Source organism: Siphateles boraxobius, unplaced genomic scaffold (genome assembly GCF_051911475.1).
Source record: "Siphateles boraxobius isolate OS27281-9 unplaced genomic scaffold, OSU_SipBor_1 104, whole genome shotgun sequence".
In the NCBI taxonomy this organism is placed as follows: domain Eukaryota; kingdom Metazoa; phylum Chordata; class Actinopteri; order Cypriniformes; family Leuciscidae; genus Siphateles; species Siphateles boraxobius.
This window is the reverse complement of record NW_027508705.1, coordinates 69,156-90,254: the sequence shown is the minus strand read 5'-3', so window position 1 is coordinate 90,254 and position 21,099 is coordinate 69,156. Positions and strand designations below refer to the sequence as shown.

The window sequence follows — 21,099 nt, the reverse complement described above, 5'->3', positions numbered from 1 at the left end:
AACAGTGTCATAGTAGGGCAAAGAAGACAAGTGAAATACTTTTTAAAACCTTGCACCTACTTTACCCATAATGCAATTTAGCAACTGTGTGACAACATTGAGGTAATTTATCAGCTTACATGCAGCTTCCTCTGAGCCACAAAATAATATACACTCACTACTGTTTTCACATAATGTAGTAGTACTCCCCAAAACTAGTAAACAAATTAGGTGTCTGGACACTTAAGACTGGTGGAGTCACCCTTTAAAACACAGGGTTAGAAAGAAAAAATAAAACTTACATCTGTAAGAAGGATCAGCCCGGTTAGGTCCTCTCCAAAGTGTGCCATGAGCAGCTGAACAACACGAAGTGCCATCTCATTATCTTCACCATTAGAGAGGATATCCTTGACATCTTTGTTGGTAGGTTTTCCCCTGAAGTATTCTGTGATGGCTCTTCCAAATTCCTCCATACTGAGTTCCAAGCTACGAAGCACATTGATGTCTGTGAGCAACTCAAAATGTGCGTATATATACCTTGGCGTGAAAAGAAAAGGCCATTTGCTTTTCACATCTTCAATGTCAGGTGGTGGAAGTGTATTTATATGGCGACGTTGTAGAGAGAATGTGAGCTCCATTAGATTTTTAACTTCTGCTCTTTCTGCTCCACCTGCACCCTCCTGTCTATAAATCTCCTCCAGTCTCTGGCGGTGCTGCTTCACAGTGTCATCAGTTTCTTCTGGGGGTAGCTCTGGCTGAAATCGTGTACATCCATATGTGTCAGTTGGACCCCTCTTGCCTGTAGAGGATCGGTGGCATGAGAAGCTTCCGTCACGGTTCACATTCTCAATGCGGTTTTTCACTTGAATCAAAAGTGATGTATAACCTCCACACAGAAGTGACCCATCTGGTGCAATATCAGCAAAACTCTTTGGATACTGCCTGATGATATTTCGAACCACAGTTAGGCACTGTGCGCGAGTGGGGTTAGCTTCATACCTTCTCATTTCATCCGCGAGTACTCGTACCATCTGGCGTCGCTCCACTGGTTTAGGTCTCTTGCCATCTGCAATTGCAGAACGAATTTCCTGTGGCATTTGTTCCCAAGGGACCTGGAATGTTTCTGGCCATGTTTTCAGTATCTGAGATGTGGAAGGTCTGTTGCTTGGCTCGCTGTTTCTTGTCTGGCTTGAACATGATGAACTGGCCGACAGCTGTGATGAGCTAGAATTAGGCGGAGTGCATAATGTTGGTGATGAAGACCCAGACACCGATCGATCACTACTCGTCAGTGGTGACGAAGTTGGAATGACTTGAAGATCCAATGTAACTGTCTCGGTTTCTAAAAAACAAACAAAAAAAAGAATTAGGGCACATAACATATAAGCTATATCAAAGTCACTGCAGAGATTTGGCCAAAAGTCTACTTAACTCTCCTTATTAGGCATATTTGAAAAGTTTAAAAGTGCATAAATGTAGATTTAGAAAAAAATTCCACAACTGCATAAACAAGAGAATTTGACAAGAGAATGCCACACTAAATTAACCATACATTACCTAATTTGAATGCATCCAGGAGTTTTCTGCGCTGGATAATAGGTAACAGATCAGCAATGTCTTCCTGTTGTACATATTTTAAGTCTTCTTTTGACTCCAAGCCGGAGCTCTGAAGTTTCGATACTATTTGCAACTGGGTCTCTTCAGACAGATTTGGCAAGGTCTTGCAGATTATCTCTTTGATCTCTTCACTCATGTTCGCCATCATTCTGGACTAGAGGGAAAGAATGGTGAAGAATGATCAGTGGTGTACCATGGAAAGTGTACTCAGGCAAGGGATAGTAATCTAGCAGATTCTCCTGATTAATACAACAGTAGCTTCTCTGCATCAGTGTGAGGCTGTAAACACCCATGTCAGGAATACGCAGGGCATGATACTTTTCAGCAATAAAATATACTGCTGAATCCTTATGAACGAGAATCACTTTGATTTTTCCAGTTACAAGCCCCTCATCATCATCATCAATCACAATGAGCATGTTCTTTTTGTATTTTGTCCCCTTCACAGTCACTTCATTGGCTATCAGAGTGTTTGTGGACTCAAAATTGTGATGTGCAACTGCTTCTATGATTACATCATTGTAGTCATCTGAGAAAAACTGTGTGCCCCTCTCCACTGAAACACCTGGAGGGAAGAAGGTGCCAGCACTCAGAAAGGCCTGCAGAAGCTGATGTCTCTCTGCAAGAGTAGAACATGGATTCTTAAAGTTGCGCAATTTTCTCATACACTGCTTAAAATATGTGTGTTTGCTCTCGAATCTTAAAGTCCATAGGCGAATAAGTGGCCCAAAGTGGATAATGAGCTCAGGATAATGACTGACATAATGATGTTTGGGCTTCAGTGGGTTGTCAGGAAAGGTTTGTATTCGGCAATGCAAATATTCATCAATCAGAACTCTTAGGTAGGCTATCTGGCCATTTGAAATTGCAGGTGCACAAATGAGGTCCACAACTTCTCTAAGTTGCAAAACCAACTGCCATACTTTGTTGTCACCTGGATTTTTTACTTTGTCTCTGATCAAAACGGGCAACATTCTCAGCAAACACCAATTCTGCACAGCATGTCCCCCAAGTTTTACACCCTCTGGATTAACCTCACACGGTTTGTCATTAGCATCCCTACCGAGATACTTGAACTGATTTATTCGTCGATTCAACTCAAGATAGTTAAACATTTTATCCACCTTAACAAGATGGTTAATGTACAGTGCCAGATCAGAGGATACAATACCTTCAAAAAGATCATGGCCAAGACATGGAGGCAACCCTGGCTGACATACATGGAAGTATTTGAGCGTATTGAACACAGAGTCAAATTTAACACCTCCACTAGATGTAGACTGTCCTTCACTGCTCTGAACATGACCACTGTATGACTGCACTGTGCGTTTTGTGCCCTGGATAAGAGGATCTGCATGGAATGCTTCTCTGCTGATATCACAATATCTGCAGAAGTGTGAACTCCTGCTGAAGTTCTCCACAAAGCCTCCTATGTTATGTGAGCCTAGGTTGTCGCCTGCAATGGCACACAAAGTTCCCTTGTAGACCTTTCCATCAGACAGGGTAACACCATTGAGCTCAAGATCTTTAAGGTCATCGACGAGGGTGCCCATAACCAAGTCTTGACCAAAATACTTAAAATCGTGTTCTTTACAGAGAAGAACAAGTTGCATTTGATCAGTGCTGGATCTGTTGTGTGGCATTAAATCTGCAAGAGTTAGATACACTGCAAGTATCTTGTGTTTTTTCTTTCCAGATCCCAGTGGGTTTACCACTTCAAATGCATCCTGATACAGGATCAAGCTCAGTGATGAGCTCTCCGTCTGGAAGAGAACATTCTCAGCCATATTTTTGCCATCCCACACATCCTTAAGAATATCCTTAGAACCAATACTGGAGTGTACTTGCTTATATTGTTCCTGCACTGATTTGCAATGGAATAGAGAATCAATTGTCTGTTTAATAGGAACATACTGGGCAAAACACTCTTTGCCTGCCTCATTCTGACCTAGACAGATCTGAACTGGCTCAACATAGTTGAAGCTGTTCTTGAAAACTGTTTTTCTTTTCTGATCAGTTTTCAGTGGCTGAGTGTTGCAGGTCCTAAAGAGATCCTCAGTTTTCATGACTTCAATCACATTGTTTGTGTCAGGTTCAGAAATCCCAAGTGTAACCAACTTCTCTTTTAGTTTGAAAAGCAAATGTGACTGGCTTATATCATGTACTTCCTGAAAATCTTCAATAATTGTTTGGATGACAGAGGATGGAAGCAAACACTTTGCTTGCAATTTCAAATAAAAAAGGGCTAAATTTTTAAAGAACTGTGATTCATCAGCAATTTCTGGGTAAATCTCTTGTTCATCACCTGCATCACTGGGAGGCTCAATCTGCATATCAGACTGATCTTGTTCACTCTCATGGGAAACACCAGGATTCACAACGGACTCAACCAAATTTTCCTCAGTACCATTTTTATGTTTCCGACTCATGTGTGATGTGAATGTTGATAAAACTGTAAAGCTCTTGCTACAGTGTCTATAAGGACAAGTGACTGTTTTCCCCTCTCTAATGTGTGTTTTCAAATGAGAGTAAAATGCAGTCAAAGTCTCACACCTTGCACTGCAGATATTAACATGACATGTTAGTTCAACACCAGACAAAGTAGGCCTAACTACACGTTTGTTATGTCTGTAAGTGTGACACTTAAACGTTGAAAAGTTTTTAAAATTCTGACTGCATTCTGGCAAAACACACTTAAAAGTTAAATTAGGTGTATTTTTATGAATTCTCATGTGCCTTACGTATGTCACTATTGTGGCACAGTTATGACAACAGATCTGACAGGGGAACATTTTGTTACTGCCTGATTAGTCTTGATTACGGCTGGCTGCTTTTTAGTGACACCGTATCAGTCTTCACGGAGAAATGTTTAATCTTAACCGAGTTGCAATGTTAAGACTGTGAAAGAAAAGCCACAGATGATGCAAAACGGTTTGACAAAGCTAAAACAGTTGGGAGATGTAGTCTGTGTGGAGACACGCAGCAACAGATAAACAAAATGCATTCACAAAGAGTCCAGAAAGGCAATATTTTCACATTAATTTTCCGTTTAAACAGAAAAATGCAAAGCCTTGAGGATTCAAGTGTCTCTCTTTAACCGATCTACAATTGGCTTAATTTTCTTGTTAGATGTTTGTAAAACACACTAACGTTACATTAAAAGTCGACACAAAATAAATCTCACCAAAACCATCTCGGTTATAGCCGATGTTCCAATAATCGTATGGTCTGGTTGAAATAAATCCTTAATCACCGGGCATCAATGTAGGCTAATTATTCCAGTACAATGATATTTTCCTGCTGCCTCCATCTGCCGATTGCCTCTCTTACCGATTAACAAGTGTTGTTCCTCGGATGCAAACGTTCGGCTAATGTTACCAAAATTAAACAAAACAAAAAAAAACACCCAAAAGTATGGTCATTCAAATCTAGCCCTCACTGATAAATGACATGTTCAAATCCCTAGCTAGACAAGCTCCTGAGCATCAGTTTGATATCAAACATTCGTGGCAATATGAATACGATTTTAATTACCGTTTAATTTGTAGATCCAAGACCCGATGGATGTTGTTGATGAAGAACTCTCGAGGATGTGTTGCATGCACGTCATCTAAATTGTGCGTCCTCTTCTGGAAATGATGGTTCCTGAAGTCCCGCAGGAGTTGATGGCAAATTATTTCTGTATTTTATAAAGAAAATTTACCAAAACAAAAGTAGTAGCCTCAATGTAAAAGACTGACGTTGTATCAAACTTCTGACCGTGCTCCAAATTCCCCAGTCACTCAGTTTCTAAAAAAATACTGTAGTTTCCTGTAATTTAAAACTTCAGCATACTGTTTAGGACCTCTGTCCTGTTGCTCCAAGTTAAGCAGCCCACAATGCATTGCTAACTACAGTACTAAACTGTTTAACATGAAAACAGTATTTTAGTGTTGAAAATTGGCTGTAAATTTACAGCAATTGCTTACAGTGTATGGTATGTATCCTGGTATACAACCAACTAACGATCAATGTAACCTCACCTGTATAATGCCTCCTACCTAAATAATCCTCATTTAATGACTCACACTTTGATGTACATCACCTTCTTCTAGAATGCAGTGTGGATGTGTTATAGCTATTTTAGCATTAATGAAGGTATAATCATATTATGGGACAAAGATCCGTAAATCAACTAAGAGCCACTTTCCCTCTCAGACATGTCCCCTTTCTGATTGGTCGAGTTCAACCCTTAGGGGAGGATCTTCTCCAGGCCTTATTAGAGACAGTCCACATGTGACCTCCCTCTCTTAGTTCTTTCATCCAGCCGGAACACTGTTCTGGTGTTACTGGGGAACCCCCTTCCCCCTCCACGGGGGCCCCAGGGCCCAGCAGGCCTCAATCCAACCAGATATGGGCTCAGGCAGGAGAGAGGTGACTCTCTCACAAAGAACCAAGGACAATCTCAAGAGTTTTGGAACAAAGACTCCAACCAACAACGACTCCAATCACCCATCCTTCTGACTTCCTCACTTCTCCTGGGTGCTCGGCGTGGCCTCAACAGAGTCCCAGGCCTTGCCCAAACCAGCCATGCGGTCCTGGAGAAAGAGAACGCTCAACCAACTTCCACTTGACACTGCCGGAACCATCAACGACTTCAATTTTCAACAACTTCAAGAATTGTTCCCATTACAAATGCAAGTATTCAATTCAATGAAATGTGAAAATGAAATTCTGATGGTTCTTCTCATAGACCCTCTTCCGGTTTCCAATTTCATCCTATCACTAACCTATTTATGTATTCATGTGTGTATGTTGTTTAGTTTATTTATATTCATATAAATATCTATATTTAGTTAATAAAACTTGTACATAATATGTATTTGGTTCTGTTTTGCTTGCAATACAAGTCACTTTACGATCACGGTTTTTGCTACTGGCTCAAAGTACAAGTACAGGCGAAGAAATAATTATTCTTCGGTGGCCATGGAAGATACCCTTTTCTTAGAATAAATTAATAATCAAAAGAGTTCGTTGGAAGAACTGATTAATTGATTGTAATATTAATTCAGCCACATCAAGTTAATCCAATTAACTGACCCAAATATTTATAATTAATAATAACAAGATATTATTGATTATTAATATTTCCAAAAAGCTGAGTTCCTTACAATACTATACAGTTAAAATTACAAAAAGACCCATGTTTGCTTGACAAAAATAAGTAACTAAATAAACAAACAAACAGTGAATTTATTTATAAATAAATACTGTGAACATGTAAGTGATGGTTGTAGAGCATCAGAAACTGGTATCTAGTTACCTTACAATTCTATTTTATGTCATTTTTCTAGTTCAAGGATTTGTCTGAAAATCTTGAAAGCTCTTCGACGTTGTCTATGATTTAACGTTAAGGGATTAAGGGAGGTTAACTAGATTTCATGGAATTTGAGTGTTTAAAGGGTTTGTGGTTTTACAACAGGACAGAAACAGTGAAATCTGGAGCAAAAAGACATTGTCTATAGTGTTAATTCATAACCTAAAGTCATCCCACACAGTCAATAATACAGAGCTTTTTATGAACCCAGTTGATTTTGCAAGTAATCTGCCTAACAAAAAAAAAGAGAGACACTGAATCGGCAGGAACTCTGTGTAATGAACTTGAAGTTTTTTTATTAAAGAAATTGCCTTAATTTGGGTTCGAAGTAAATGCACTATTTATTTCACTTGTAGATCTGCTCCCATGGGTCAGAGAAATCGTATTTGTTACTAGTTAAACCAATCATTATTAATCATCTTAATTCATCAACATTTTACTCCAATGAATATTTCAGGGTGGGTTTATTGTTAAGTCAGTTTCTGTATAGGCACATAGGCACATGTCTTGACAACAGAAAAGCTATTGGGAATTTATACCAATGGTAGACTACCATTGTAAACATAGCTAAAGAGAAGTGTTTTATAAAATGTATTATTGCTATTTAACAACTAAAAAGTGTATTTCTGTACAGAGTAAAACAATTAGGAACTACAGAACAATTCATGCAACAACCCTGGTGGCATATTCGGCAGGAGGTCAGGCCGCGGCATGCTTACACACTATGTTGATATTACAAGCATATCAAGCTGACTTGCTAAGGGACCTGGATGAGAGTGAGGAAGTGTGTCACGCTACAGATCTGACTCTTCGGGCCACCAAGGAGACGGCTAAATCAGTTGGCCGAACTATGGAAGCTCTGGTGGCCAGGGAGAGACACCTTTGGTTAAATCTATCTGACCTAAAAGATATAGACAGATCTGTTCTTATGGACGCTCCTCTCTCGCCTTCTGGCCTCTTCGGGCGACTCTGTCAATTCTGTCGTTGAGAGGTTTCAGGAGGTGAAAAAACAAGCAGCGGTGTTTCAGAAGTTTCTTCCTCTACGATCTATGGTCCCCAAGACTGCTGGGCGGGAGCAGTCACGGCCGTCTATGAGCTCCTAACAGCACAGAGTGCAACAAAAACAAAGCGTCGCCACTCGGGCTCCTCCACATTCAGAGGGGTCTGGGTGGCGGAAGCCATCTAAAGATAGACAAGATCTGAGGACTGTCATTATCTCCAAGAAGGCTTCGACTAAGAAGAAGTCCTGACGCCGAGGCCGTCAGACTTCTGAGGGCAGTCCCCTCCGAGGAGAAACTGCTTCCACCTCAAAACACAGTGCCCGTTTCTCCTCGACGACTTCTGGGGGGCGACACTCTGAGGAGGGTCACAGCGCTGCCATTTCGCTGCCATGCTTCAGGGCACCGAGGTGTCAGTGTCCCCAAATGATCTTCCGAGGAGGGTTGTATAACAGTATGTTCAGTTGTTCCCAGCCGGTTTCGCCGTTACAGGGCACCGACTAATTCGACTAGCTGTTCGACTAATACCAAGTCAAGTCAAGTCACATTTATTTATATAGCGCTTTTTACAAAACAGATTGTTTCAAAGCAGCATTACAGATATAACAGGAAATGCAACAAAGTTTTTTTCCAGAAGAAAAAAGCGTCACAATCCAGCTTAAGTAAGTTCAGTGATGTTTCATTTTGTTGTGAAAAAGTTTATTAATTTAGTTAATTTATATACACTCACCTAAAGGATTATTAGGAACACCATACTAATACTGTGTTTGACGCCCTTTCACCTTCAGAACTGCCTTAATTCTACGTGGCATTGATTCAACAAGGTGCTGAAAGCATTCTTTAGAAATGTTGACCCATATTGATAGGATAGCATCTTGCAGTTGATGGAGATTTGTCGGATGCACATCCAGGGCACGAAGCTCCCGTTCCACCACATCCCAAAGATGCTCTATTGGGCTGAGATCTGGTGTTGGGGTCTGGGGTTGAGGCTGAACGCTAAAAAGAGTGTGCTCCTTCCATCTCAGAGGACCACTTTTCTAGGCGTAGTTTGGGATTTGGCGACGATGCAGGCACAACTGTCCTCTGCTCGTATAATATCAATTCTTAGCCGTGAATAAGGATAAAACTAGGCCAGTAACTCGCTGTGAAACAGTTCCAGAGACTGTTGGGTATTATGGCAGCTGCGTCCAACGTAATAACTTTTGGCCTTCTGTACATGAGACCCCTGCAATGGTGGCTCAGAACCAAGGGGTTTTCCCTGCGTCACGCTAACGACGGATGCTTCCCTCACAAGTTGGGGGGCGATCATGAGTGGTCGCTTGGCGAAAGGTCTGAGGGAGGACCCTCTACTTTCTTGGCACATAAATCGGCTAGAAATGATGGCGGTGTTTCGGGCTCTCAAACACTTTCTCCCAGACCTGAGGGGCCATCATGTGCTAGTCCGCACGGACAACACATTGGTGGTCACTTATACCAACCATTAGGGGGGTCTGAGGTCACGTCACCTATGCAAGCTGGCCACTCTGATCCTCCTCTGGGCCTAGGGGAAATTACTGTCTCTCAGGGGGGTATATATTCCGTGTTACCAAAACCAGGGAGTGGATATCCTGTTGAGACAGGGGCTAAGGCCCGGGGAATGGAGACTTCACCCTGAGGTGTTGAAGCTCCTACAGGAGAAATTCGGTCAAGCATAACTCGATCTTTTTGCGTCTTCAGAGACAACTCACTGTCCCATGTGGTTCTCCCTCACGCATCCAGCTCCACTGGGGTTGGATGCGATGGTTCAGGAATGGCCGAGGCTAAACCTCGACGCATTTCCCCCGATATGTTTGCTCCCGGGAGTTCTGGAGAGGGTTCGCTGGGACGGGGCCCGTCTGTTGTTAGTAGCCCTGTTCTGGCCAGGCCCGAGTCTGGTTCTCGGACCTGGTGTCCCTTCTAGAAGGCTCTCTAATGTAGATTCCGATCAGGAGGGACCTATTGTCCCAAGCAGGGGGCACGATTTATCACCCTCGCCCGGAGTTATGGAAACTGTGGGCTTGGCATGGGATATGGCCATTGCACTGGAAGCCCTGACTTTAGCTCCTTTTGAGCCTATTGAAGAGGTTTCAGAAAAATTCATCACTCTAAAAACTTTATTTCTCCTTGCTATTTCTTACATAAAGAGAATTGGAGATTTGCAAGCTCTGTCGGTCGCTCCTTCGTGCCTGGACTTTGCACCTGGATTGCCTTTCTTCACCCTAGGCCGGGTTATGTCCCTAAGGTCCCTACTGCTGTTGCAGGTCCCATTATTCTGCAGGCCCTTCTGTTCTCCACCGTCCTCCACCTTGTCCTGTGGCGAAAGTCAGATCAACTATTTGTCTGTTTTGGGTCACCCAGAAAAGGATACCCTAAATCTAAGCAGAGAATGAGCAAGGGGGTGGTTGAGGCAATCTCACTTGCTTATGAAGCGGCTGGTCAGCCTTCACCTATGGCTGTTCGGAACCATTCTACTAGGAGTATGGCTGCCTCTAAAGCTCTGTTATCGGGGGTGTCCCTTCTTGACATTTGTGATGTTGGTCCTCACCACACATATTTGTGAGATTTTATAACCTAGATCTAGGCTCCACTCCAGGGTCTATGGTGCTTGTATCTTAGTGTGCGCTATGATTTCACACAGACAGGCATTAGTTATTATGGCGTTGTGGGTATAGTGTTCCCACCGTGTCTAACTTCTGATTTATGGAGTGATAAAAAGAGATATCCAAAATCCCCTCAATAAACCTTTGACTCAAATAAATAAAATAAATAAACAAGAATTTTGAACCTGGCTTTATCCAATGTTCAGATTTTTGTTCAAGAAGTGCATGCAAAATAGTGCATATTTAATTAGATAATGGCTAATTTGTCAATTTAAACATACTGCAACATTTCAGGAAAATTGTAATACAAAAAATGTTTGCCATTCTTATTGTAATCAATCAACTGGAAAAGTATGTTGATTTTTTTTTTACTCTATTCACCTGTCTTTCCTTAATTTAAGCATTCTTAAAAATCAATTGTGGATCTTTGATGAACAAAAAAAGGGATGGCTAATCGAACTTCGAAATCATTCTAGTTTTGTTTTGCTGTCTATTGCCTATATTGACAATATCCTGTCGGAACCTAATGAAGCTTATTTGGAACTCTATAGGCCAGGAATAGGCAACGTCGATCCTGGAGGGCCGCTGTCCTGCAGAGTTTAGCTCCAACCCTGATATAAACTCACCTGCCTTTAGCCTTAGTGATCCTGAAGACATTGATTAGCTTGTTCAGGTGTGTTTGATTAGGGTTGGAGCTAAACTCTGCAGGACAGCGGCACTCCAGGATCGACATTGCCTATCCCTGCTATAGGCAAATCACACAGCACTCCACATATAAAACATGGGGGACTCCACTCAATACATTTCAATACAGTTTGACATCAGCATGAAAAAAAAAACCCTTTCAATTCTAAGTGCCTTTCTTTGATGGATTTATTTAAATGAACATGTCACAATGTATCATGGGATTGTCTTCTATGTAAAAATACATGCAATGCCTCCTAAATAGTTGGCCAAAAAAGTGCCTTTTAAACCCACTATGGTTTAAAATGCTAAATTTTTCATAGGCAGCTCATTAATGACAGAGTTGGGTTTATTTCTCTGCACCATGGATCTGTGCAAATAAACTACAGAACCACACATATTGTCATGATTGGTTCTCAGGCTGATTGGAAGGGTTTATGTCAACGGCTTATATAATTTAAACCTCTTAATCGCATATTCCACGTGTATTCTTCTTTTTGCAGTTCTGTCAAAATATTTCCTCTTTTCCCTTTGCTCCTTCATGTGGGAAAATAGTTAGGGTAATGTAGAATCATCTGGTTATTTACACATACCAACTGAGAGAAAATCATTAGTTAACATAGCAAGCAAACAAGTTAGTATCATCTTAAGAACCTTGCATTGCAAAAACAAGATATGGCTATGAGGAGTCATGCACAGGTTATTGAAGAAGTCCTTCTCATCACATTCCCTAATGGACTGGGCAAAGCAGCCACAACCACCAAAATGGTATTTTAAAAAGTCTACATTGTTCTTTCTATCAAGATAAGGACATAGCAGTGAGACAAACACACTGCCATCATTTGACACCATGAATTGACCTGTAAGTAATGTCATATGAAGACAGTTCAGCAGGGACATTTATTTATTTGACACTGCATTACAAAAAGCTTCAATTACTTACATGTTTATGTAAATAAGGCATGTATTGCGTACTGTAAAAGTTACAAACCTGTAAAAAGTTTTTCACCAGCAGTATATATGTCACTCTCAACAGTATAAAATCAAACTATGAACGATCAGACATATTTTACATGCCGTGTTGCAAACCAAGCAATGTATCAAAAATGCCCACATCTGATATGGCTCTTTTGAAAAGTAAACATCTGATGGATTAAAGCAGCATCTGACAAAAATCCTCTGATAATTGTTAAAAAACACTGTTTATTTACCTGAACATTTTGTGCAAATGGTAACTTAGTTAAATGCCATCGCCCATTCATTAAATGTTGTTCATTAAAAGTGAACTACATATGTAAACAACATCAATGTGCTTTATTTTTTCTTTGCCAGAATGCATGTGCTGCCCTCCAGTGGCAGGAGCTTAGGTGTGCATTATCTGCAACTGCATGCTGCCATTAGGCACAAAGCTCCGAAACAACCACACATTTTACACATTAGCATAGCATTGAAAGAGGCCATTTAGCCCTAAATTTGCAAAGCAAAGCTAATATCTGATTAAAAATATAGTGGGAAGAATGTTACAGATAACACAGAGCATATTTCAACACATTCATCTTCAACAAAGAAGATTTTTTTTTTTTTTTTTTTATCTGGTGTATTTTTTTATAAAGATGGGGTGAATATCACAAAACCTGTCAAAAACAATTTCAAAAGAAAAAAAATAAAGACTTACATTGTTTCAGAAAATATAGAAGATTTGGCTTACTTTTAGGAACAAATGTGATTCATATTTTTTGAAAAAAATAGTAATATATTATCTATATTGTCAAGTAATTTATATCATTGTAGTATTGTTGCATTGCCTTTAATACTATAATAATATCTAGTTATGTAATGAGAATATAATGAAAATGATTGAGAATAACGTGTTTAATTGTCATGAAAATAATGTTAAAATACCAAAAAAGCACTTTATTTTCTTATAACATGCTTCATTTATAATCATTCTTTTCTTGTATTTTTTCCTGACTTATTTTTCTGATATTCACCTAAAAATAAAAACATGACAACAGTTTGGCTGAGCAAACTGTAAAACCAATCAATTGTAAATATGAACCCAGCAATCATAGAATACAGCATGCAGTCTGTGATTTTGACACCTTTAAATGTTCTCTACTGTTCCAGCATCACCATTTAAAATAAAGGAATTTAATGTGCAATTAATTAAAAAGATAGTGTAAATAGAAAACCATTACATATGTTTCCAGTGTTTCAAATGCTAGACAGGAACTCTCAAATTGATTATTGAATTCTCGTCTCTTTCTCAGTGATTCCACATTCCCAAAAGAGGTCTGAATTTGCCCACCTCTATGATCTGCTCGGCACTGGAGGGTAATCGATCGGCATGGAGTGATCACATACACTGAGGTCTGATTTACCACTGACCACTACGTGTATGTCATTGCTCCAGATTTCTTCTGTTGACTTTTCGCAATTGATCAGCTGGAAATCCCGATCAACACAGATCTCTATTTGGCCCAAAGTCTGAACTTGGCCCCCCTGAGAAATACAGTAAGAAATTAGATCTCACCTCAGCAAAACTGATGGCAAATTGTGGTCCGAGTGAATTTAACTGTTGCCCAGAGCAGAAGAGGAAATCAAAATGTGCAACATTTACTTTCTTAAAGGAATATTTTGGGTTCAATAAAAGTTAGGCTCATTCCACAGCATATTTAAAAAACACTAATTAATTCTTCCTTTGAAACGTATGTATCATTTGAGCCGTAAAGTTTAATTTAATAATTTATGTTATCATGGCAACAAAGTTTAGATTTTAAACTGTTTTAAAGAAAAGGAGGGACGAGTCTTAATACATTTTTGTGGTAATCACCATTATGCCAGTCATGAGGGGCCTTCGCACTGGGTAGTTCTAGGAACTATCCACCAGGGTGGTTCCCCGAGAACTAATGGTTGCCTTAGGAACATTTTCCTGGTTGCATTCGCACTGCCAGTAGGAACTCTGAAGTGACGTAAAATTAGCTTTTTGTTGTGACTTATTTTGACGGCGCTGAGAATGCCAGAGCCTAAGCACACGATGCTAACATTCTCCGTATTCATTAGTTTAAACACATTATTAGATAGAACTGTTATACAAATAAAGTAGACAGTAATGAAAAGGTATTAGCATATGCCGTGTGGTTGATGTCCAGTTTTGCTAGCTGAGCAGAAATACATAATCATGTTTCGCTTGGTCCCCTCAAAGTTGTGTTGGATTTTCTCCTCAGCATAAAGGTTGAGAGACCCATCTATCACTGTTTTCCATGTTCGTAGAGTTAGTTTCTGGCGTAAATATATAGGCTGAAATCTGTGTGATTACCATAGACTGTTAAAAAATGTGGACGTAGTGTGCGTAGAGCATTTTTGAAGGCGAAAGTGGGCGGAGCCGAAGCCGTTCAGCCAATCAGCGTACACAAATGTCACTGGTAGTTCCTATGGTCCTGGTTTAGACCTACTTTGAATTAGGAGATAAATTAGTTCCTCCAAAAGGAGTTTCTAGAACTAAAGTCATTCCTAGTTGCAGTGGTGTGAACACGCCAACATCCGGGTACTTCTGCCAATAGTTCTAGGAACTATGAAAAGGTTCCTCTGGTGCGAAAGCCCCTATGCTGTCGACTGAGCCAGGAATATTTAACACACAGTCTTAAAGGAATATACACAATACGACAAAATAAAAAAATGCTTCAAAGACAACTTTTCTTGTCTGCTGATGGAAGGGTGGTTAGAATATTCTGCCATTCTTCATTCATACCTTTCCTGGGTGGACACACTGAATCTTTGGCTTCACTTTATAGAAGTTGATAAGGGCTGTCTCCACATCATCAAGCTAAAACAAACAGGAAATATGACACATTTACGCACGTGACCATAATCACAAGATTCTTTTTACTCTAGGCCAAAAATGTAGAAGTAGAAATGAATACAATAGAACATTGCAAGAAGTCAGGCTCTGTGTGTTGAAATGCTGATCTTGCAGCTATCACAGTGTACACTGGGCAAATTATACACGCTGCGGTTTAGGATAATGCTTTGAGGCATCTTATTAGATGGATGATACTTTCGTGAAACTTAAACCTGATCGTTATTTCCATTAAATCTTTCATGTGAGCCATTGTTGTGGTATCAGTGATAGGAAGAGAAAACACAGCAAGCTGTACATTAGAGTAAATACACTCCAACGCAACCACAGCTTCCGGATTATTAATCACAGACCACCTCTCAGGTCAAAGGTCATAGTAAAATATTTACTTGATCATCTACAGAGTACCACAGATAGTTTAGTGTCTCATAAATGATAATTACAGCAGTGAGAACTGTTCAACTACTTACAGTGTAATGCTCCTTAGAGGGCACGATGTTGTTGTTCCTTAAAACACTGAAAACACAAAAGACTCATTAGGAAATCAATGTCAACTATGGATGGGAGGCATGATGGTAGCGGCTAACATATCTGAGATAACAGAAGTCTTTTAAGCGATAGTGTTCATACAGTACCATTGTAGCTATAATTGTGAAGCCATTATGGGCAGGATTGCTTTAATATACTTTAATATAACATAACGGGACGTGCCCCAAACTTGTTATGTTAATATATATATATATATACACACACATTCTCAATTGTAATACTTTTCAAAAACACACTAAAGGTTATATTATGCCATATCCTTTACAGGGTTAATTTAGAATTTAAATTTAAGTGTCATGAATTGTATATATCACCTATTTTACAAAAGCTTTGCATGAGGCTCCAATCAGAATTTTGAGTCAGAACTATAAGTTTTATAATATTAGCTTTACTGTATTGAGTATTTTAATTTAGCTGAAGTGTTACATAATGCCTGTTTATGGTGGTGACAGTTATCAATCATTTACTTTATAGATAAACATATCTTTTGCTTTGAATTCACCAACTTTACTGCTATCTCACGACTTCCTAATTTACCGAAAGCCACAAAATCAGAGTATACAGTGAGAAGAACCCCTGAAAAACAAGAACTAACCTATTAAGGTCAAACTTGTGGTACAGCTCAAGAGCTTTGCTGAAGTATTTATGCTCACTGTTCAGAGACTCTGCTTTTGCAGCACATGTTCCATGTTTCTGCCATTCATATTTCCTAAGCAAATAAATAAATATATTAATAAAATCATAGTAATGCTTAAATGTATTTTTCAAGTTTTTGACATACCATTTCAACATTTTCAAGTTTTTGACATACCAAAATTCTGGGGAAGAAGGTACTAGCAGATCTGGCCAGAATTTCTCCATTTCTGGTAATATGTCCTGCAAGACATTCACACACAACATGTCAAGGACATGGTCGTTGAATTAAAATATATGACATGCAACAGGGCAAGAGGGCAAATTACCTCAATCAAACTGGCATTAAAATGCCAGGATGCGTTGCACCTTATGCCAGTGTTGGGCCTGTAATAACAAAAATATTCTTCAAATACTTCTACTGCCATAAACCATAATCATCCAACTGTCATTGCCATCATTACTGGATGATTTTTTTGAGATCACATGACAACCATTGTTGCACTAATATAACATTTTTATCATAACTACATTTGCAGGACACAATGTCAGGTATTAAGTTTATGTTACACAAGATGGAGCAGAAGTGAAATGCAGAAAATACTTTTTTTTATTATTATTTAAATAAGAGGTGTTATATTAGCAAATGTATTTTTTTTATGCTTGGGGGTTAGTTAAAAGTTTGAGGAAAAGGCGTCTTCAGTTAATACCAAAAGCATATATTTATTACAGCTGATTAACAGCATGATGGCTGCATTTACAAACCTATACACTTTTATGTTTTTCACCTTCTTTTTTAACAGTATGTCTTCCATAAAAACAAGAAACTAATATAGTCACTGATCACGCATGTGCACCTCAAAAAAGGAAATATCTGTGAGACTTTGACAAACATTACGATGCATTTTGTCTTGATAAACCTACCATAATCCATGCAGAGTCCAATAGCTCAAATTTGTTTTGCATTGTTCCATCTATAAATGAAAAACAGCATAATTTATCCACCTGATACCCAGTGGAGGAGCAATAGATGGTGTGTCAACAATAAAATAATGTCAAGCAAAGGAAATACATTACACTGCAAAATGTCTGTGGCCAGTGTTGGGTCAGGATGAGTTTTGTCCATTCTCCCCTAAAAGAAGCAGTCAATTCACAATGTATGATTTCAGTGTGACAATTACCATCTGACATACATTTTGTAAAAAGTGGTCACAGTATCAAATACATATTAAAATAATTAATTTTTATCAACTTTTATATTAAAATCATTGTCCATGCAAATGGTTGAAACTCATGAACCAAATTTGTATTGCTGTAATGCACCTGGATATTGTTTTGTAATTTTCATTGTTCTGCGCGAGAACACATTCTTTTTCATTTCTTTAAAATGTGATTCTTATTATGAGATGTTTCATTAGTAAAACACAAACCTTTCGACCAGTGTAGACGGTTCTTTTTAGTTGATCAAAAACAACTGAATTAATCTGACTCTCTAAGTTATTAATATGATGTTCAATATTAATTAACCAAGAACTGTTAGTGTGTTTTGTTTTCATTGCTGTGAAAATTCACAGGACATCCTGTCTGAGATGTCAACAGGACAGATAACAAAATGTGAAATAAATGTAATTAATCTAGCCTAATTCTTACTAAAGTTGTTTTCACGCAAGCTTTGTAATGCCTGTGTAAAAACAACTTTAGTAAGAATTAGGCTAGATTTATTACATTTATTTGACATTTTTTATCTGTCCTGTTGACGTCTGCAAAAAAGAAAAAAAAACTCATCTGTTGGCAACAGTCTGATACGGACAGTACAGTAAGTTCAGTTGAACTATCCTTTTAAAGGTCTTAGTGGAGATGTAGTGTTTACTGTGTACTCTATGCATCTTGTTCAATAAATTCTGGAAAATACAAACAAGGCGCTTTACAGAAAGTTTTGATTTTCTGGCTGCTAATGCACCCCAACTTCAAACAGGGATCAATATGTATAAATACATTTATCTAAATGTATTTGAATGACATACCGAGGATGGGCAAAGGCCGTTGAACAGAAATATCCAGCACAAAGTACGACAGCAACTGCAATGAATCTCATTCTTCCAGATGGAGCAAGCCCGTTCATCTAAGAACAAAAGAAGGATTTATTTCCAAAGTACATTGTAAAAGGCATCTACAAGACAGTCAAAACACAGAGCATAACGCAAAGTGGCGTCCAAAAGTAACTACCGAATGTGAGATAGAAAACAAAAACAAAAACAAGCAACACCACCAAAAAAAAACACTGACCATAAACTTGCGTTAAGAAGTCAATTACCTTTTATTGTCTGATATATCGTTACCGCTTTGATTTTTTTGTGTGAAGTTTTTACGTCCTATTAGTATCAGAGAGCAGCAGCGTTTAAAAGGTTGTTATTCAGTCAACAGTATGTGATATCGGACTGCCCCAACCACTGTTTCAGAAACTGTGCGGTGGAGTCACTTCCTTTCCTGTCAGACACTCACTGCGGCCTCTCTGTGCCTTGATCATGTTTACATTGGTATGTCGTCACTGCGCGTGCGCTGTCAGGTCATGTGATAAACGGTAATGGATGTCATGTGTAGTTGGATTATGCAGATTAGGCTATATGTTTCAACCAGGGAGTTTTCTAATGTCATTGTACAGTTCCTTTAGGTTAGGCTATTTGTTTTAGGCGCGACACTACAGGCAAAAACACTGTTTTTTCATGCATCTGTCAATTTCGAGAATATGGGCTTTTTAGCTTTTGGAAAGAAAACATACAAAATACACTTTTTTAGTGTATAAATAGAAATTCATCTATTTACGTCTTTAGATTTCAAGTACAGTACATATCTTTAAAGGCTATGTTCTCAAAGATTTTTTCTCATGTCCTGAGTCAGAATCTCCACTTCAGCAGCACTTACATCACACCTGTTGTATTGCTATTCCGATCTTTCTGGTTTTACAGAGGGGTATGTCCATTTATAATTTGCCTGATTTTATAGGCTACAACATTTTGTTCCAAAATTTTTTATGGTAAATGTTGGCCTATTTTTTTCCAGGCTGTTGACAGTATTTTCTGATTTATACAAAGTGATATCAAAAATCACCAATGTAAAAACCTAGTCTATGATGAGTAGTTCATCAAAAGTCTAGTAAGTCTTTAAAAAAAAAAAAAATTAACAAGAATTTTTAACCTGGCTTTATCCAATGTTTAGATGTTTGTTCTAGGCATGTATGCAAATTAGTGGATATTTAATTAGATAATGCTGCATTTGCACATTTAAACAAAATAAAAATGTCTCCGTTCCCTAAGGGAACGGAGATGTTACGTCAGTGACTAACGAAATGGGGGTTTCACTTAGAAGCCTATCTCTCTCTCTTGAATTTATTTTAAGTTGTTGTTACCCCTGGCTCAATTTTATGTTTTTATTTTTATCTATTTATTTTTATTGCTTTTATTTTACTTCCCTTTACTGTCTTTTTGTCTTCTGAATTATTGTTGTTTATTTTTGCTCTTGATTGTGACACTGTACTTGATGTTATATTTGTTCAATAATAATAAAAAACAAAAAAAACAAAAAACTTAGAAGCCTATCATCTTCGAGTTCTACAAAACGAGCTGTAGGTTCAATATGTAGGGAAGGAAGAGGACAGGGTCGGCTTGGGAGACTGTGTATGCAATGCCAAAGCTGATTTAATTAAAAATAAATAAATAGATAAATAAATATACGAATAAATGTAAAAAAGCAAAAATACATAAATAAATACATAAAGAAATATACAAAGAAATGTAAAAAACTAAAAATAAATGAGCATTTATACTTTTATTTCCTTATTTATGTATAATTGTATTTTTTCACACATTTTTTTTATAATATAGGCCTGATAAGAGCTTGCGTTTATTGCACACCAGCGCAGAACGCGGAGAGAAACCAGCGCACATTTCAATGACTCCTACGCAAGCATATTGATAAATGAGTTTTGAAACGCGACTCAATACACGGTTTACATTCGCGTTTCATAATTTCTTATGCATAACAGGTTCAAATGCTTAAAACACAACCCATATTTCATAGATGAATAATGAATGTGATTAATCACAAGTCATCAATTTGGAATTATTCTTAAATCAAACAAAAGGGGCTCATGTAAACGCAGCTATAGTGAGCCACGCATCTCACCCCATGCAGTGGAGGACAGAAGCATCATCATGCACATTCAAACAGCACCTGTCTTGCCCATGGTCGTGGTGATATTTCCCCCTATAAATTGATTTTATATCTACCCAAAACTTATTAAATAGGTAGAAAGTAAAAGTCGTTATGAGATTAATGTCAGAAATAAATGAATATAGAAATATGAAATGATGGAATCAATTAAATTGTATGTTTAAATATGAAACTAAAACAGCCAGTAGGTGGCGGTAAGTCACTGTCGGTAATTTGTTAGTGAGAAAAATATTAGACTACCTTATTCAAAATATTAAGTTAACAGACCTGTGTGTGTGTGTGTGTGTGTGTGTGTGTGTGTGTGTGTGTGTGTGTGTGTGTGTGTGTGTGTGTGTGTGTGTGTGTGTGTGTGTCATATCATTAATCTCATAACGACTTTTAAGCAATTGTAATTGCAGTGTAAGCATTCTCCTCTGTATTAAGATTTTGACTTTTAATGACTTATAACTTTTGTTAATTTTATTTTACTGATAACAGCATAGTGCCTTATTATAATTATAACTGAGTAGTTTATCGATTAATATGAAGAACTTGACATATATGATGATGTATTGCCTACCTATTTAATAAGGTTTG

General features: G+C 38.3%; 1 protein-coding gene across 1 annotated transcript; it reads right to left on the bottom strand.

The window, feature by feature from the left end:
• Positions 1–12,133: 12,133 nt before the first annotated feature.
• Positions 12,134–18,862, bottom strand: LOC143753766 (ribonuclease T2-like). The gene is made up of 10 exons (XM_077246482.1): positions 18,608–18,862; positions 18,318–18,415; positions 17,371–17,425; positions 17,218–17,267; positions 16,623–16,680; positions 16,472–16,536; positions 16,256–16,369; positions 15,582–15,627; positions 15,004–15,078; positions 12,134–13,754 (listed from the first exon to the last, which is right to left on the bottom strand). The coding sequence occupies exons 2-10, from the start codon at positions 18,413–18,415 to the stop codon at positions 13,563–13,565; spliced, it is 753 nt and encodes a 250-aa protein (XP_077102597.1). The 5' UTR covers positions 18,608–18,862; the 3' UTR covers positions 12,134–13,562.
• Positions 18,863–21,099: the final 2,237 nt, after the last annotated feature.